Below are 16,895 nucleotides of genomic sequence, written 5' to 3' on the forward strand. Positions count from 1 at the left end.
TTCCTCAGTCGGCCTGTTCTGCTCCCCACTCTGTCTCTGGTGAATCCTCTCACCACCCCTGTACCTCTGCCCAAACCCCAGTTCTGTATGCATAAATAAAACTTTAAAAAGTCTGCCTTTATTTATCCCCATGGTCTCCAGATATCCTGGGTCTTATACCAGCTCTTAGATTCTCACAGAGAAAGCAAATGGAGTTCATACTCTTTTTTTTCCTTGAGTATCTTGAAGTTAATGGCTACATGATACTCCATTGTAATAGATGTACTACCACCAACTCAGTAACCAGTGCTTAAGTTACCACTAGCTTTTCAGCACTAAGTTTTAAAAGCCATTGTAATATTGCTCATTCATAACTAGGATTCTATAATTTCCTATACAAAAGGCAGAAATTCCAATTTATCTGCACCTGACTTTAATGTCTCTTTTTGGAAAACTGGATTTATTTAGGCAGTTATTTGGGTTTTTCACATCCAAGATTATGAATATTACAAAATGATGTCAGAATAATTTGAGGTAAAAAGTATTTGAAATGAATGTTAAAGGACCAACATAAAAATAATCAAGTTCGACTTTGAGTTAGCTAACTTTTGTCCTAATATATTCCTAATTTTTTTTACTATTAAAAGCACATTATTTTCTACCTTAAAATTATTTAATTAGTAAATTTTTAAATACCAGATACCTTAAAGTGGCAGGGTAAAGTTGTCTCAAAATCTACCACTGTTACATTAGTTTGCACTATTATTTTCTTTAAGAAAATCTAACCAATGTACATTGCTAGTGAAATGGTCTTTATTTAACACCACTGTCCATTCAAGAGCTTTCATGAGTGTTTCTTTTGAATTCTAGGATTGCATGTGTGAGCGCCCCCAGTGTTTACCAGAAACTGAGAGAGCTGCATAGAGATGACTTTTCTATATACATCTTTGAATATGATAGAAGATTTTCCATATATGAAGAGGAATTTATCTTCTATGATTACAATAATCCTTTGGATTTACCTGAAAAAATCACTGCACATAGTTTTGACATCGTCATAGCAGACCCCCCCTATCTTTCTGAGGAATGCCTCAGAAAAACATCAGAAACCATTAAGTATCTGACACGAAGCAAGATTCTGCTGTGCACAGGTGGGTGCCAGCTGGCGTGTCTCCTGGGAGCTAGTGAGGGTGATATTTAAGCCTTAGCTTTCGAGAATTAGCAGAGCTCTTAGAAATCAAGAACTGAATCCCCCACCTACTCTGTGACCATAAACAAGTCATGTAGTTTTTCTATGCCTCAGTTTCCTTATCTGTAGCTGCTAGTCAGGGTTGTTGAGAATTAGAGGATTACATATAAAGTGAGGTCTGGCACGCAGCAGGTAAGTGTTACTTTTACTGACCATCATCATCATCATCATCATTAGTAGCATAATGATTTGGTCTCTACTTGATAAAAGAGAAATTTGGAATCATGTAATCATGGAGCTAACATGTTTATTGTATTATGTGTATAATGCGTATTCCGAGGCTAGTAAACTGTTGTCAAATAGATAGACATGAAGTGCATTTTACTGATGTGGGCCAAAAGAGTTACATTGTTGACACATTTGCAAGATGGGGTAGGTCAGGGCTGGACTAGAGGAAGAAATTAGTGTGAGTGTATTCCTGGAGGTTGCAAGATTAAATATTACTGAGAAGGGGGCTCTTGTCTCATAGTTGGCAAGATCTAGTTTTTAGTAATTTTTGCTTGTCTAATGTTATTTTGAAGAATATAATCTATTTCTAATTTTCTAAGTGCTTCAGCTCTGCGGAGTTAAGAAAATTATTAAATAAAAAATAAAAGGAAAAAGCAGGTCATTTTCCAAAATGTTGGTGAAAGTACGTTGGATGTAAAGCCAACTTTTACCGCTTGTTGAATGTTGTTGTCATTAATTACTCTATGTGTTCAGTTTAGAAAGTTTAGGACCCCGCCTTCCTCTAAATGAGGGCGTGTGGCTCATTTGATTCTTTCTCTTTAGGTGCAGTCATGGAAGAAGAGGCAGCAAAACTCCTTGGCGTGAAGATGTGCAAGTTTATTCCAAAACACACACGAACCTTAGCAAATGAGTTTCGCTGTTATGTGAACTATGAATCTGGACTAGATCATGATGTTTAGATACAGGTAGGAATATAAGCCAGTAGAATGCCCTTTGTGATGTTCGTTCCCCTCTTGTATCTTCCTGGCAGAATCACATAATCTCCCTTACCGCACGAGTGGGGCTCTCCCTAGTCCGGTTTCCAAAATAAAGAATATAGTTGCTCATGATGATTTTCATATTGCGAGCTTCTCCATAGCATCTGCCCTTTTGAATCCATGGAATTATAGGTGGAAGACATCTTATAGCCCATGGGTATGAAGCAAAAGCATAAACAACTCAGTGAGTTGGCCAAGACTGAATTAGACAAACATGAGCTCTCCATCAGGCTGCACCCTCTTAACACTGCCTCTGATGCAGCCCAGCAGTTGTAGATCTTGTGTGGGGGCCTGGCCCCCCAAGAACAAACAACTTGCCTTCGTGAGGTAAGTTGATAATCCCACGAAGTGCTGTCTGGGGGCCTCCTGGATCTCATTCCTCTCTCCAGCACTGGGGCCCCAGCGGGACAGTGCTGTGCCTGTCTCAGCCTACACTCCTTAGCCGAGAGATGTTCTGTGCTCTTAGTACAGAGAAAATAAAAGTGCTTTCTGCAAGCCAGATGTCATGGCACAAAGGAGGTTAGGAGTATGCTAGACTCTATTTTTGTTCAAAAAATACTCTCAGACCTCCACACTACAGAACACTGCTCAGCAGTTAAAACAAATCATTGACTGGGCTACGGTGATGGCACACGGGTAATTTGGTGATGAGAAGCCAATGGGGATTACAACCGATATGGGAAAAGGCACAAAATGATGTAAAATTAAACTATTAAAAAAAATCATTGATACTGACAAATGTTCAGGGCCTCTGCTGAGTGGCCAGTTCTCCACGGACACATGCTATGCAGTCCTGTATCTGTGGCAACACCCTGGAATGGAGAGCAGATGAGAGGTGACATGTTAGCGTGGGGTGAGGTGGGTTTGGCCATAAAAGGGAGAGCTCTGTGGTGCTGGGACGACAGTCCTGACTGCACAGGCTGACAAGCCGGGGAGTGGCCACATTCCACAGAGTGAGAGAGAGAGGGCTGCACCAGTGCCTTGCATGAGGTTGGGGTGACATCGTATCACCCCTGTTCAGTGAGCTATCACTGCTAGGGGAAACAGGGTAAAGGATACATAAGCCCTCTGTAGTGTTTTTGCAATTTCCTGTGTATCTGCAGTCACTTCAAAATAAAACTTTAACACCCTTTCTCTGGGAAATGATGTTGCTTCCTTCCAAGACAGGAAAGATCTTTATTCTTGTTCAGATGTAGTGACCATCACTTTCCAGACAGAAGCTGCACTGGCTACCAGGGCCAAGCTGAGCAGGACCATGGAGACCCCACTGGCCACATGGGCCAGCGGCCCATGGGCTTGAGGTGAAGTCAGAAACCATAAGGCTGTCACCATGATTTTACTTTCAAAAATCACAATTTTATACGACTTTTTAAAAAAGCAGTGTGCCCAATACCTAGCATGTGAAGTCGTCAATAAATGTTCTTTCAGAAACATCTCCTGCATGATTATTTCTTTATGAATCATGTACAAAAGATTACATAGGCCAATAATAAATGTTAGTGACAAATCATATATGGAATGTGTAACTTAGGAATTGTGGCAAGTAGCAGCGTAGAGAAAACAATTTCAGTTGTCTTCTACATCTAACATTTAGATAGAGAAATGTTTTTTTTTTAAAAGTCTCCATCAATACATTGATTTCATTCTAAAAAATGGCTCGCTTCCTTTGGTTCATACTGACTTTTTATGTATGAACAGTTATATCCAGGTGCCAAAGACCCATTCTCATGCCAAAAACCAAGTGGCTCTGGAAAGATGCTTTCTGTCACACTGCAGAGCCCATAATGCCTACATATATGTCAGATGCCCTTTCAGATATTGAGAATATTAATAATAAGAGTCACCAGGGCAGTAGTTACTATTTGTATGTGTGTGCCAGACATTGTACTAAAGTGAGTTTCTTTAACAGCAGCATCATTGTAATCCTTGTAAGAACTTCACATTGTAGGTGCTATGTTCATGCTCACAAACAGGAAGGAGACACAGGAGGCTGTGAGCTTGCCCTGCAGCCAGTAAGGCTGCAGGCTGACTTCAGTGGGAGCCCACCCACCCCTGCTGTCACTGTGTGTTTTGCAAAAAAACAAAAACAAAAACAAAAACAAAAAACAGGCAGTGCCCTCAGGCACCCCAAATCCTGTTGTGCTGCTTTACCACCCTGAGTGGGAGAGTGCACCATTCGGCCCCCTGAAGAACAATCTGAAATAGTGGTGACAAAGTGATTGCAAATCAAATCATGAAAACTCCCGCTGGCCTTTTCAGTCTCTCCTCACCTTGTGTGTGTCTGTCAGACGTGGACACAAGGACGTGCCTGCGCAGCTGCACTGTGTGCAGGGCCTGGAATGATGGCGATCTTCACTGAAGAACTTCCTGAAAATATTTTACATATCTCCCATCAAAAGGTGGATTCAACATTCTTCCCTTGAAGATGAGCTGGCTTTCATGCCTCACATGTATAAATACAGTGGACATCAAAGTGAGCCTGTATGAGCCCTGCTGCCCCTCCCTTTACCCCCCCACCGCCCACATCTCTCCCTCTTTCTCTCAGAACTCCGTAAAGAACAGGCCCACTGTTGTTTTTTTTATTTTTCATGTATCATTGACATTCAGCATTACTTTTCTATCTATATTATAATGATTTTATATTTATATAGAATGCAAAATGAGCATCACAGTAAATCTAACTAATATACATTGCCATTGTTACAATATTTTTCTTGTGGTTAAAAACAAGCTCTATCTTCATAGCAACTTTCAAATGTATTGTGCAGTGTTATGAACTGTTGTCACCATGCTATCTATCATCATGACTTACATCATCGTTGGAAATTTGTGTTTTTTACTCCCCTTCGCCCATTTCAACCACCTTTTAGCCCTTTACCTCCTTGACTAGTGCCATTGAACTAGACTGGTTTGTTTATATGCTTTTTCACATTTCACATCATAAGTAAGATCATATAATACCTGTCTTTAGTTTCTAAAGAAACATTTATTTATGTATAGAAGAGCAAGTGGAGGCCAGAGGTGGGGAGTTGGTTGGGGGCTGTGTGAGAGGATTCATCAGAGTCAGAGTGGGAAGCAGAACAGGTGGATCTACTGAAATACACTGCTGAGGGAGCAGTGGGCACAGAGGTCTGCTGCGCTGTGTGAGTGAGTTCCCTGGCTGGGATTGAACTCGTGTTGCAGTGGATACAGACTGCACTGAGACTAACCCCTTGGCCACCAGGGAGCCCCAAGTTTTTATTTCTGGTTGAAGTAATGGGGTTCCCTATCAGATACTGCCATTGCAGTGCACCCACCACTGACACACCTATGGTTCACCTCCAGTCCATTGTCCATACTCTTCCCGCTTTTTTCTCACCCCTCCCCCTAGGGATGCTTCAGTTCTATAGTCAACTTTCAAAGTTTACTTTTTTTTTTTAGATTTATTTATTTATGCTTACAGAACTGGGGTACAGGCCAGAGGTGTGATGGGCGAGGGGAATCACCAGAGATAGAATGGGGAGCAGAACAGGCAGATGTACTGAAATATACTGCTGAGGGGAGCAGCGGGCGGGTCAGGAGAGGTCTGCCGCACCATGTGGTCACCTCCGGGGCAGGCGGGGATCGAACTCATGCGGAAGCGGCCTTAGCTTCTCAGTGCTGTGCTTTAACCCGCTGCGCCACCCGGGAGGGCCTCAAGGTTTACTTTTTAACTGATAGTTTTGTTTCTCTATATTTCACATGTTAGTGACACCATTTATCATATTTCTCCTTTTGGCTTATTTCACATAGCATTTTCCTTTCCAGCCCCATCCATGTTGCTTCAAATGACATGAGTTTATCATTTTTGATCACTGAGTCATATTCCATTGTGTATACATATCACAATTTCTTGATCCACTCACTTATTTTTGGGCATTTAGGTTGTTTCCATAATATGGCTTTTGCAACTAACGCTGCACTAAATATGGGAGTACATGTTTCCTTTCAAATTAGTGTATTGGTCTCTCTCCCCGACTTATGCAACTTAGTGTAGTGCCTTCAAGGTCCACTCATGTTGTTGTAAAAGGCAAAATTTTCTTTTTATACTGAATAATTTTCCACAGTGTGTGTGTACCTGACTTCTTTATCCATTCACCCATCGAGAGGATATCATCAACGTGGCAGCAAGATGCCCAAGATCAAGTTCTACCATAAAAAACAACTGATAAGGGGCCCTCCCTGGTGGCACAGCGGGCTAAAGCACAGCACTATGAAATTAAAGCCACTTTAGCATGAGTTTGATCCCCGCCTGCCCCGGAGGTGACCACATGGTGTGGCAGACCTCTCCTGACCCGCCTGCTGCTCCCCTCAGCAGTGTACTTTGTCAGTGGACCTGTTCTGTCTGGTGAATCCTCTCATCACCCCTGCACCTCTGGCCTGTACCCCAGTTCTGTGTGCATAAATAAATCCTTAAAGAAAAATGATGATAGGAGAACTATTACATTTACTCCTCCTCTTCCTCCTCTTTCCTATTCTCCATATCTAACCCTTTCTTCTCTCACCTTTGTACCTTTTACATTTCTGTATCATACTCCTCTTTCCTCTTATCCCTTCTGTTATTCCTTATTCTCTTTCAATCCAGGTTTCTTCTAGACAGACCTAGAGGGACCTAGCAAGCAGAGATCTGATGTCTCAGCCTGTCAAGAATCTCACGTGGAGCCCTGCACCTCCAGACACATGATGACACCAAGTCCACTGGGAGGTGCCCACAGACTGGGTGAGGTGTATTTCTCTGTTGAATAGGGGGCCCTCCCTGGTGGCACAGAGGTTAACGCACAGCACTGAGAAGCTAAAGCCACTTCAGTATGAGTTCGATCCCCGCCCCCAGAGGTGATCCACATGGTGCAGCAGACCTCTCCTGACCTGCCTGCTGCTCCCCTCAGCAGTGTTCATCAGTCGGCCTGTTCTGCTCCTCAGTCTGTCTCTAGTAAATCCTCTCACCACCACCCCTGCACTTCTTACCTATACCCCAGTTCTGTGTGCACAAATAAATAAATCTTTTAAAATAAAATTAAAAAATAGAAAAAATGGAAGAATGAATCAAAGGAAAAAGAATGCAGAAACACTTTGAGAACTATCTGACACCATGAGAAAAGGAAATATAAGAGCCGGAGGAATCCCAGAAGGTGAAGAGAGAGACAAAAGAATCAAGAACCTATTGAAGGAGCTAATTGAAATGGATTTCCCAAGCATGAAGAAGAAAACGAAAACAGACATACAAGAAGTTAGACCACCACCAAATTACCACAACGAAAGGAAAACTACAGCAAGGCACACAATGGAAAAATAATGAAGCTGACAAGGGGGAAGAAACAGATAATCTACAAAAGAAAAACAGTTAGTGACTAACTTCTCCAAAGAAACACTATAGGCAAGAAAAGAATGGAGTGAGATATTTATCAAACTCCAGGTCAACAAATGCCAATCAAGAGTACTCCATCCCACAAAGGTCTCCTTCCTCTGTGAAGGAAAAATAAGAGTCTTCTCAGACAGACAGAACCTCTAGAAATTCATTATTACTAAACTCCCTTTCAAAAAATATTACAAGAAACCCTAAGGTCAAAACCAACAGAGAGATGAATAGGAAGAATAGAGTAAGGTAAGGAATAAAATTACAAAAAAGGCAAACAAAATGGCAGATACAGATGCCAGTGTATCAATATTAACTCTAAATGTAAATGGATGATATTCATTAATAAAAAGACACAGAGTAGCAGGCTGGATTGAAAAACAGAACCCAACCTTCTACTGTGTACAGGAAACACATTTAACTACACAAGATAAACATAGGTTGAAAGTAAAAGGATGGAAAACAATCCTATAAACGAATGGACAAAAAAAAAAAGGAACAGCTATACTTAATGTTAGATAAAATAGATTTCAAAATATCAGTAGGCATTTAGTTTGATTCCATATCTTGGCTATTGTAAATCATACTGTAATGAACATATGGGTGCAGATATCTTTCTGAGTTAGTGTTTTGCTTTCTTCAGATAAATACCCAGAAATGAAATTGGTGGATCATATGGTAATTCTTTTTAAAATTTTTTGAGTAATCTGCTTATCATTTTTCACGATAATTGTGCCAATTTACATTCCCATCAACAGTGCCAACACTTGATTTTTGTCTTTTTTATAATAACTAGGAATGAAATAATGTCTCATCATGGTTTTGATTTGCATTTCTCTGATGATTAGTAACATTGGACATTTTTTTCGTATGTCTTTTGGCCATCTGCATATTTTCTTGGAAAAGTTCTCTTCAGATCTTTTGTCCATTTTCTAACTGGATTGTTTTGCTGTTTCGCTGAGTGGTATGAGCCTTTTATGTAAATTTAACCCCTTATCAGATACATGATTTGCATTTTCTCCCATTCTAGAGGTGGCTCTTTCATTTCATTCATTCATTCATAGTTTCTTTTACTGTGTGGAAACTTTTTAGTTGGATGTACTCCACTTATTTTTTGCTTTTGCTACCTTTGCTTCTTCTGTCAAATACAAAAAATACAAAAAAATTATCAAGGAACCTGTATTTTTCTTCTAGGAGATTTGTGGTTTCAGGTGTTACATTCAAATCTTTTATCAATTTTGAGTTCATTTTTGTCTATAGGGTAAAATAACAGTCCAGTTTCATTCTCTTGAACATGGTTAGCTCATTTTCCCAGCACTACTCATTACAGAGATTGTGCTTTGTTATATATACTTGGCCCCTTTGTATTTTTCTTTTCTTTTTTTTTACATTGAAGAACTGGGGCACAGGTAAGAGTTGTGGGAGAGGACCCACCAGAGCCAGATTGGGGAGTAGAATGCTAGACTTATTAAACTACACTTTTAAGGGGAGCAGTTGGTGAGACAGAATGGTCGGCTCTGCCATGTGGGTCACCTCCTTCGTGAGGGATGGAACTCACTATGTAGCAGTGATAGCTCTGAGACCTACCCCGTAGGCCAGGGGGAGGCCCCCCACTGCCATCAGTTCACTAATTGTACGTGCATGGGTTTTTTGCTTATTTCTGGATTCTCTATTCTGTTCCATTGAGCCATGTGTCCTTTTTACACCAATGCCATACTGTTTTGATTAGAACTTTTGTGAAATAATTACTGTAAGTTGGAAATCAGGAAGTATAATGCCTTTACCTTTGTTCTTAAGATTGCTTTGGCTTCTTAGGGTCTTTTGTGAATCATACAAATTTTAGAACTGATTGTTCTATTTCTTTGGAAAATAACCATATGAATTTTGATTGACTCTGCAGCTTGCTTTGGACCTTATGGACATTTTAACAATTTTTTCTGCCCATGAGCACAGAATAGATTTTGTGTCTTCACTTTCTTTCATTAATGTCTTAAAATGTTCGGTTGTACAAGTCCTTTACTTTATGCATTAAATTTACTCCTAGGACCAGATGAGAAAATAATAATAATGAACAGCTTTATACCAGAGACATTTTGTGGGGGTGGAGTGGGGAATGGGATCAAAACCAGTGGGAGGAAGGAAATGCACTGGACTATGATGATGGCACACGGGTGATTTGGTGCTGGGAAGCCCACAGGGATTACAACTGACATGGAAAAATGCACAAAGTGATGTAAAAATTAACTATTATTCATTAAAAAAATTTTACTCATAGGTATTTTTTTTATATTTAAACAACAGAAATTTACCCACTCACAGTTCTGGAGGCTTGCATGTCCAAAATCAGTGTGTCAACAGGAGTGGTATTTTATTCTTTTTGGTGTACTGTAAATACAATTGTTTTATTTCTCTGCTAGTTTTTATTACTGTAGAAATGCAGATTTTTATGTATTTTGCATTCTGCAACTCCACTTAATTTGTGTATTATTTCTAATGGGCTTTTTTTGGTGGCTTTTTTTAGGAGTTTCTATATAAAATATCTGTAAATAGTGAGTTTACATATTCCTTTCTGATTTAGATTTCCTTGTCTAATTTTAGCCCTGGCTAGGACTTCAAATACTGTGTTCAATAAAATTGGTGGGACCTTCTTTGGTGGTGCAAAGGGCTGGAGCACAGCACTATGACACTACCACATGAGTATGAGCCCTGGCCAGAGAGCTGACCCACGTGGCACAGCAGACCCCTCCTGTCTTGCCCTCTGCTCCTCTCAGCAGTGTATTTCAGTATGTCTGCCTCTTCTGCTCCCCACTCTGTCGCTGGTGAAACCTCTCACCCCCACATCCCACACCTCTGGCCTGTCCCCAGCTCTTCTATGCATAAATAAATTAATCTTTAAAAAATAATAGTAAGAGTGGACATCCTCGCAAAGGTAATGCTGGCCTTGTGAGTTTGGGAGTGTTCCCTTCTGTTCTATTTTTTGGATGAGTTTAGAAAGGTAGTATTGAAACATTCTTCTTTGAATGTTTTTGAACCTTTGGCAGAATTCACCAGAATTCATCAGTTCAGTCTGATGCTGAACTTCTGCTTGTTTGGAGTTTCTGATTACTGATTCAAACTCCTTAGTAGTAATGGGTCTGTACAGACTTTCTGTTTCTTCATGACTCAGTCTCAGTAGGTGGTGTGTTGTTAAGAACTTGCCCATTTCTTCAAGGCTGTTCAATTTGTTGGCATAGAAAAATCTTATTTCATTATGGAGGAGGGAAGAAAGCTTGACTCACATTAAAATTATAATCGACATTTTTATTTACTAAGCAATGGACATGTTAAATTTTATTGCTGTAGACTCCTGACGTGATTTCCGTTTTAGCAAACTTTTTCCTACTTCTAAAGTTTGAGAGGTTTGCAACATCCTAAAATGTGCACTATGCCTGGTGTTCTCCTGCCCATTTAGGAGATGGAGTGAGGACGCCAGGGTGTAAGGCAAGTCCTCCCTAATTCAGATTTGCACTAAAAGACAAAATATCCATAATATGAGTGGGAAGGGAAACATAGTAATTCAGTTTTGCTGACAATTCAAAATTCTCCATCCAACTCAGTTGTTTGGGGGTGGTGGGTGGGATGCCTGGGCAATAAGAACAAAATGTCTGGGTGACTTTAAACCCCACTGCAGACAGAATTATTTCACATTCTTTCCCAAAACCAAGGCATGAACTAGGTACTAAAAAATTACCTTTTGTTTCCTTTTGCCTGAAACTGGCCCAGAACATGAAATAGTAGGTATGCAAGAATGTTTTGTGATTGTGATTCCTTAATGAGCCTGGTAGTTTCTTTAAAGCAAACATAGAAATACTGTGGGTTGTACAAAATCTTCAAAAGGTACTTCCACCAAGCTATGATATTTGCACTAACACAGTGTTGCTACTCTACAAAGCCTAGGATTTGATAGGCCATGTCAACAAGGCAGCAATGCTAACTGTGTGGAATAATAAGCATGTTTCTGAGAATGGGAAAAAAGATGTTGCTGAGTTTTGGCTAGACAGTAAATTTCCATTTGCTTGATGAGACACAATACCTATTCCATCCTTCTTTAAAAACTTAGTTTTAATAAGAAAACAAAATCTGTCCCAATACAGACTTATTATTCATTGACACTTGCCTTTAAACAAAAAAGTCACTTTTAAGTGATATTTAGGTGCTACAGTAATAACCAAATATGAAGAAACAACAGTTATGTAAAATATAGCTTATTAACACATATGCCCTCTGGGCAATGGAGCGAGCTGCATTATATATTTTATTTTATTTATTTTTAAAGATTTATTTACTTATGCTTACAAAACTGGGTACAGGCCAGAGGTGCAGGGGGGCATGGGGAGAGGATTCACCAGAGACAGAGTGAGGAGCAGAACAGGCAGATCGACAAGTACACTGCTGAGGGGAGCAGCGGGCAGGTCAGGAGAGGTCTGCAGCGCAAGTGGTCACCTCCAGGGCGGGCATCGAAGAGCGGGCATCGAACTCCTGCGGAAGTGGCTTTAGCCTTTCAATGCTGTGCTTCAACACACAGCGCCACCAGGGAGGGCCCACAGTTTGTATTTTAAGCGAGGATGGAGATTGTGTGGTTCACAGAACAGGGCAAGCTCAACACCTATTAAACTGATGAATGTTCTGTTCAGAGGAGGAGTACAAATAAAAAGTTCCCTTTCTAGATGGCAGAACAGAAAGCTGGTTTCTTCCACTGGGAATGAGCTTCCTTTTAAAAAGCTGCTTAACTCAATAAGATAATTATTAAACTAATAAGAATTGTTTTCCCTGGGCAAATGGTTTTCTAGTTCTCTGATACTTGTACTATTTATATTTGAGGAGTGGCAGGAAATGTTATACATCAGTGTATGAATGAATAGTGTAATGATTGAAACAATTACCCAAGTAACTGGTTTGAAAGAAAATTTTTCTGTTTAATTTATGGATTTTTTTGGTTATCGTTGTTAATTTGAACTGGCAACAAGAAGTTGCTCTGAACCTTCTTTCTTCTGGACAAAAACAATCCTGGATTTAACATCAGCAGGAATAACATTTCTAAGAAGTATCTGCAGCTATTGCTTTCAATTTTGAATTGTTTATTTGAAAATTTAAATTTTGTTTAGTAATGTGTTTTCATATTGACAGACTGTTGCTGATAAATTGTACAAGTGGAAAGTTCACTGTGAAGCTTCTGACCAGAGCAAACTAATACAGAGAAGATACACAGGGAAGCAGATGCCCACTGCTCCTGTGACAGCTGCTACCCAGGAATGAAATACACATAAATAAAAGATGCTATTAGGCTTGGTTAACAATTTACAAAAGATCTACTTCAACCATGAAACAAAGACAAAGTGAAGACCTAGACATCGTGTTTCCTCTCAGTCATGTGACCTGTGAGCACAATAATAAACTTTCCCATGTCTCAGTGGCTGGTGTGTGGCTGGCCCAGGCCCTTCACGCACGGCCTGGGCGTGTTCATGTCTCGTCAGCTCCAAACTGACTTTTGCCTAAAAGAAAACCAGGGGCTGCAGTGAGACTGAGCACCACGTATTCCTGATGTGAAGCCCTCTCCAGCTTAGTTGTTTTGTTTTACTCTGGCATCTTCACCTCTCTCCTCTGAAGTTGCTGAACATGCCCAGTGAGTAAGGGAACCTGGAGAAAGAACAGGGCCCCAGCCTCAGGGCTGGCCAGGCTTGTTGCTGGGGTGCAGTGGGTACTTAGCACCCTGCTTGTCCATGCTGGAATTGATGCTGTCTGTGTCCTTCTCAGGCTCTGGGACGCAGGTGCAGCCCACAGGGATGGTGACATACTCCTCGGCGTACACTGAGCGCCCCCCTGCACAAGCAGCCGTCCGCCGGAGGATGACGGTGGGCATGTAGACAGGGGTGCTCCGAAAGTGAAAGTCCTCCTCCCCAAAGAGTCCAGTCAGGCAGCCCCTGCACAGGCAGTAGGCCTCTGGCAGGTACTTGGGATACCTGGCTGGGTCGTAGGAGATTCTGCAGGGGAGAGAGGAGTGTTTAGCTCAAGCTTGGAAGAGGCTGGATCTTACATTTAAGAAAAGACAGCCTATAGGGCCAGTAGGAATGGAGATCACTGATTAAATAGAGCAAGAACATAGGGGGCCCAAGTAAGGAATCGGGGGAAAATAATAACAAAAAAAATTACCAGGCAATTATAAATCAGAGAAATTCTGCAGGGGAGATGGAGAGAGGGATCAAAATAGGAGAGGTACGAGCACAGGGATTATGGTGATGGTGCATGGGTGAAATGGTGGTGGAAATTGTAAGGGACTGCACCTGAGAAAACAAAGCAAACGCTGCACAAAATGAATAATGTAAAATATATAAAAATAAATAAATTATATTAAAAGTAAATAAATGGAACAACAAAAAGGGGCAGCTTTAACATAACACCCCATAGTTAGAGTCCACGCAAGACTCCCACCAAAGATGAGTCAATCCAGGCAACTCTGTTGTATTTAAAATGGTGAGGGCTGGTTTATAGCTATCTTTAAGCCATTCTCTAAAAAAGCTTTTGGAGCTTACATTAATGTGGACAGAAGAAGTATATACACCTAGCACCTGCACCACAGGGCCCACTCATCCTGCTGGGATGTAATAAGACTGATTCCCTCTGGGCTTGGGGCTCACCACGCCAGGTCTCAGGGGGCTCACAATCACCTTCCTCCAGTTGCCGGGCTCTCTGCAGCACCAAACAAGGCAACATCCACTGGGGTAGCCTGCCAACAGTAGCCCCCAAAATGGGGTCCTCACTGTCTCAAACCCAAATCAAGAGACTGCCACCAAGCCACCTGCAAAGGTAGCTCAGGACACCCGTCCAGAAGGCCACAAGAAGACCCATCTCCCTCTGTCAGTGAGGTGCACAGGCCTCCTCTCAGAAGAGATGGAGCTGCACATGAGGAGGGCAGGGCGGATCAGCTTGGGATGTTTCAAAGTGAATCAGGGTTTAAACGGTTATTTTCTATTCTTAAAAAGTGAAAAATGAACTGGGCTTCCCTGGTGCACAGGAAGTTAAGTACAGCATTATGAAGCTGTACTTCATAATGGCTATCCATAGCCACTGCAAAATGAGTTTGACGCCCAGCGGGAGGTGACCCCCAAGGTACAGCAGACCTCTCCTGTCTCCTGTCCCTGCTCCTGCCCACTGGCCGCTCCCCTCAGCAGTGTACTTCAGTCTGTCCGCCTGTTTTGCTCCCCACCCTGTCTCACACACACCCCCGACACACATCATCTCTGGCCTGTATCCTAGTTCTTATATGCATAAATAAATAAATCTTTTTTAAAAAATGAAAAGTGGGAATGCCATATGACTCAGCAACCCCAATCTTGGGACTACATCCAAAGAGTCTGACACCATAAATACAAAATATGTATGTTCCACAGTGTTTATAGCTAAGACACGGAAGCAGCTTACGTGTCCACTGGACAGCCGAATCCTATCCACACCCTAGAGTATTACACATAAAAAAGGATGAAATGTAGTTATTTTCAACAAGATGGAGGGATTTTATATGTGCATCAAAAGAGCTGCTCGAGGTGCTCTCTTTCCCAAACCAGTATCACAGTCACCTTCCTCCAGGTGCCATACTTAAAAGTCCAGTTCAAGTCATCACCTTATGGAGTGCTGAAATTTCCTTCGTCAAATATAAGAGTCTCACTCCCCCATCCCAATACGGTGATATTTTGTGCCTCTGAGCTAGAACTAAACATTTTCGCTGTTCTCCCTGGAAAGGAAGGGTAAGGACTACATTTTATTTATCCTCATGCCCTCCCCCCACCACAGAGCTCTGCACAGACTGAGTCACAGACATAGTGATGGTGGGGGTGGGGATGGAACATCTTTGCGGCCGTGCTTCCTGCCTCCCTACCCAGAAGTCAGCAGAAAAAACAAACTCTGAAGGAAAAGGAATGTACAGTGTCACTAGTCTCAGCCTTGCAGCTCCATGGACAGCTGTGTACCAGTGATGTTTCAGGCGGAGCAGATGAAATAGCTATTAGCAGAGGGTCACGCTCTGCAGCGGCAAATGCCCAAACAATTGCTTAGAGTTAAACCCAACCACTGCAGTGAAGCGCATCTCCTGGCCGAGATGTTTCCAATGGAGAAGGGAGAAGAGACACCGAGAGGAGGGGAAAGCCTTGGAACAGAGGGCTGTGTCCGCACAGACCCAGGAAGGCTGCAAACTGGGGCTGGAGTGATTCGGGGAGGCAGGCCCACCAGGGATCTCGATTTTCATTCTGAACACAGTAAGATTTCAACCTTAGAATATGAAACATGGAAGATGGCATTCTAGGTCCTTCAGGCTAAAGAGTGGAAGGGGGTCGGGAAGACAAGAGTACACCACCCTGGCTGAGCGAGGAGATCATTCAACGATCAGCCTACAGGTGGTTGTTAAAGAGGCTCATGGGGGAGTGCAAGAAGGGACAGCAAATAAAAGGCAGGAAAACCACCTGTCAAGGAGAAGGGACCTAACCTGCCAGAAGCAGGAGTGGCGTCCCGGCAGCCAAGAGGGGTGAGGCTGAGAAAGGGGGGCTTTACAGCCAACCACTGGCAATTTGCCGTGCTGGCACCTCAGGGCGGGGAACACTGAAGTGATACCGTGAGCACAAAGCCAACAGGCTGTATATGGAGGAAACTCAGCAGAAGCTTCGTCAAAGGGGGGATGATGGAGGGACCTACAGGTAAGAAGGACCTTGAGAGAGTAAGTGTCTCCATCTGGATGAGAAATAATGATTGCCTTAAACGGTATCAGACCCAAACTAAGGGACAGTCTCCAAAATCAGACTCCTCAAAAGGATCACAGCCATGAAAGACGAAGACCGGAGATGGGGGAGGCAAACAGTCTCTGGCCAGCAGGTGCCCTGCAGGTGGGGATGCCTGGAAGGCCTCAGCTGGACCGGCCACACTGTGGACGGAGGACGAGGCAGCTGGTGACCGTTTGTGAGTTATATGCTGACGTCTGGGCGAACCGGGCAAGAGCACTCAGGACAGGCATTCTGGTCACAACGTTTTGTGAGCTTGATGTTGTTTCCAAATGAAGAGTGAAATAATAAAACAGGAAAAAAACCACAATTTTAAAAAACAAATCAGGGATGTTTGAATATTGGAAGATATGAGGGAAATATCAGCCTCTGAGTGTGTTAGTGGCATCACGTGGCGGGGTCTAGCAGGTGAGTTAGTGGCATCACGTGGCGGGGTCTAGCAGGTGTGTTAGTGGTATCATGTGGCGGGGTCTAGCAGGTGTGTTAGTGGCATCACGTGGCGGGGT

General features: G+C 42.3%; 1 protein-coding gene across 3 annotated transcripts in view; it reads left to right on the plus strand.

Annotated features, from left to right (window-relative positions):
• Window positions 1–13,278, plus strand: part of N6AMT2 (N-6 adenine-specific DNA methyltransferase 2 (putative)) — a 38,664-nt gene extending 25,386 nt beyond the window's left edge. The window contains exons 4-6 of one of the 3 annotated variants that reach the window (XM_004680355.2): window positions 850–1,130; window positions 2,000–2,142; window positions 12,752–13,278. In XM_004680355.2, coding sequence (XP_004680412.1) covers window positions 850–1,130; window positions 2,000–2,136 — 418 coding nt within the window. In that variant the 3' untranslated portion in view covers window positions 2,137–2,142; window positions 12,752–13,278. Of the gene's footprint in view, window positions 1–849; window positions 1,131–1,999; window positions 2,913–6,817; window positions 7,004–12,751 lie in introns of those variants that run through there. The other 2 variants (XM_012723355.1, XM_012723354.1) reach the window with 2 other exon arrangements.
• The last annotated feature ends 3,617 nt before the right edge of the window (window positions 13,279–16,895 follow it).

The sequence above is a fragment of the Condylura cristata genome, unplaced genomic scaffold, assembly GCF_000260355.1.
Source record: "Condylura cristata isolate star-nosed mole 26May11 unplaced genomic scaffold, ConCri1.0 scaffold00010, whole genome shotgun sequence".
NCBI lineage: Eukaryota > Metazoa > Chordata > Mammalia > Eulipotyphla > Talpidae > Condylura > Condylura cristata.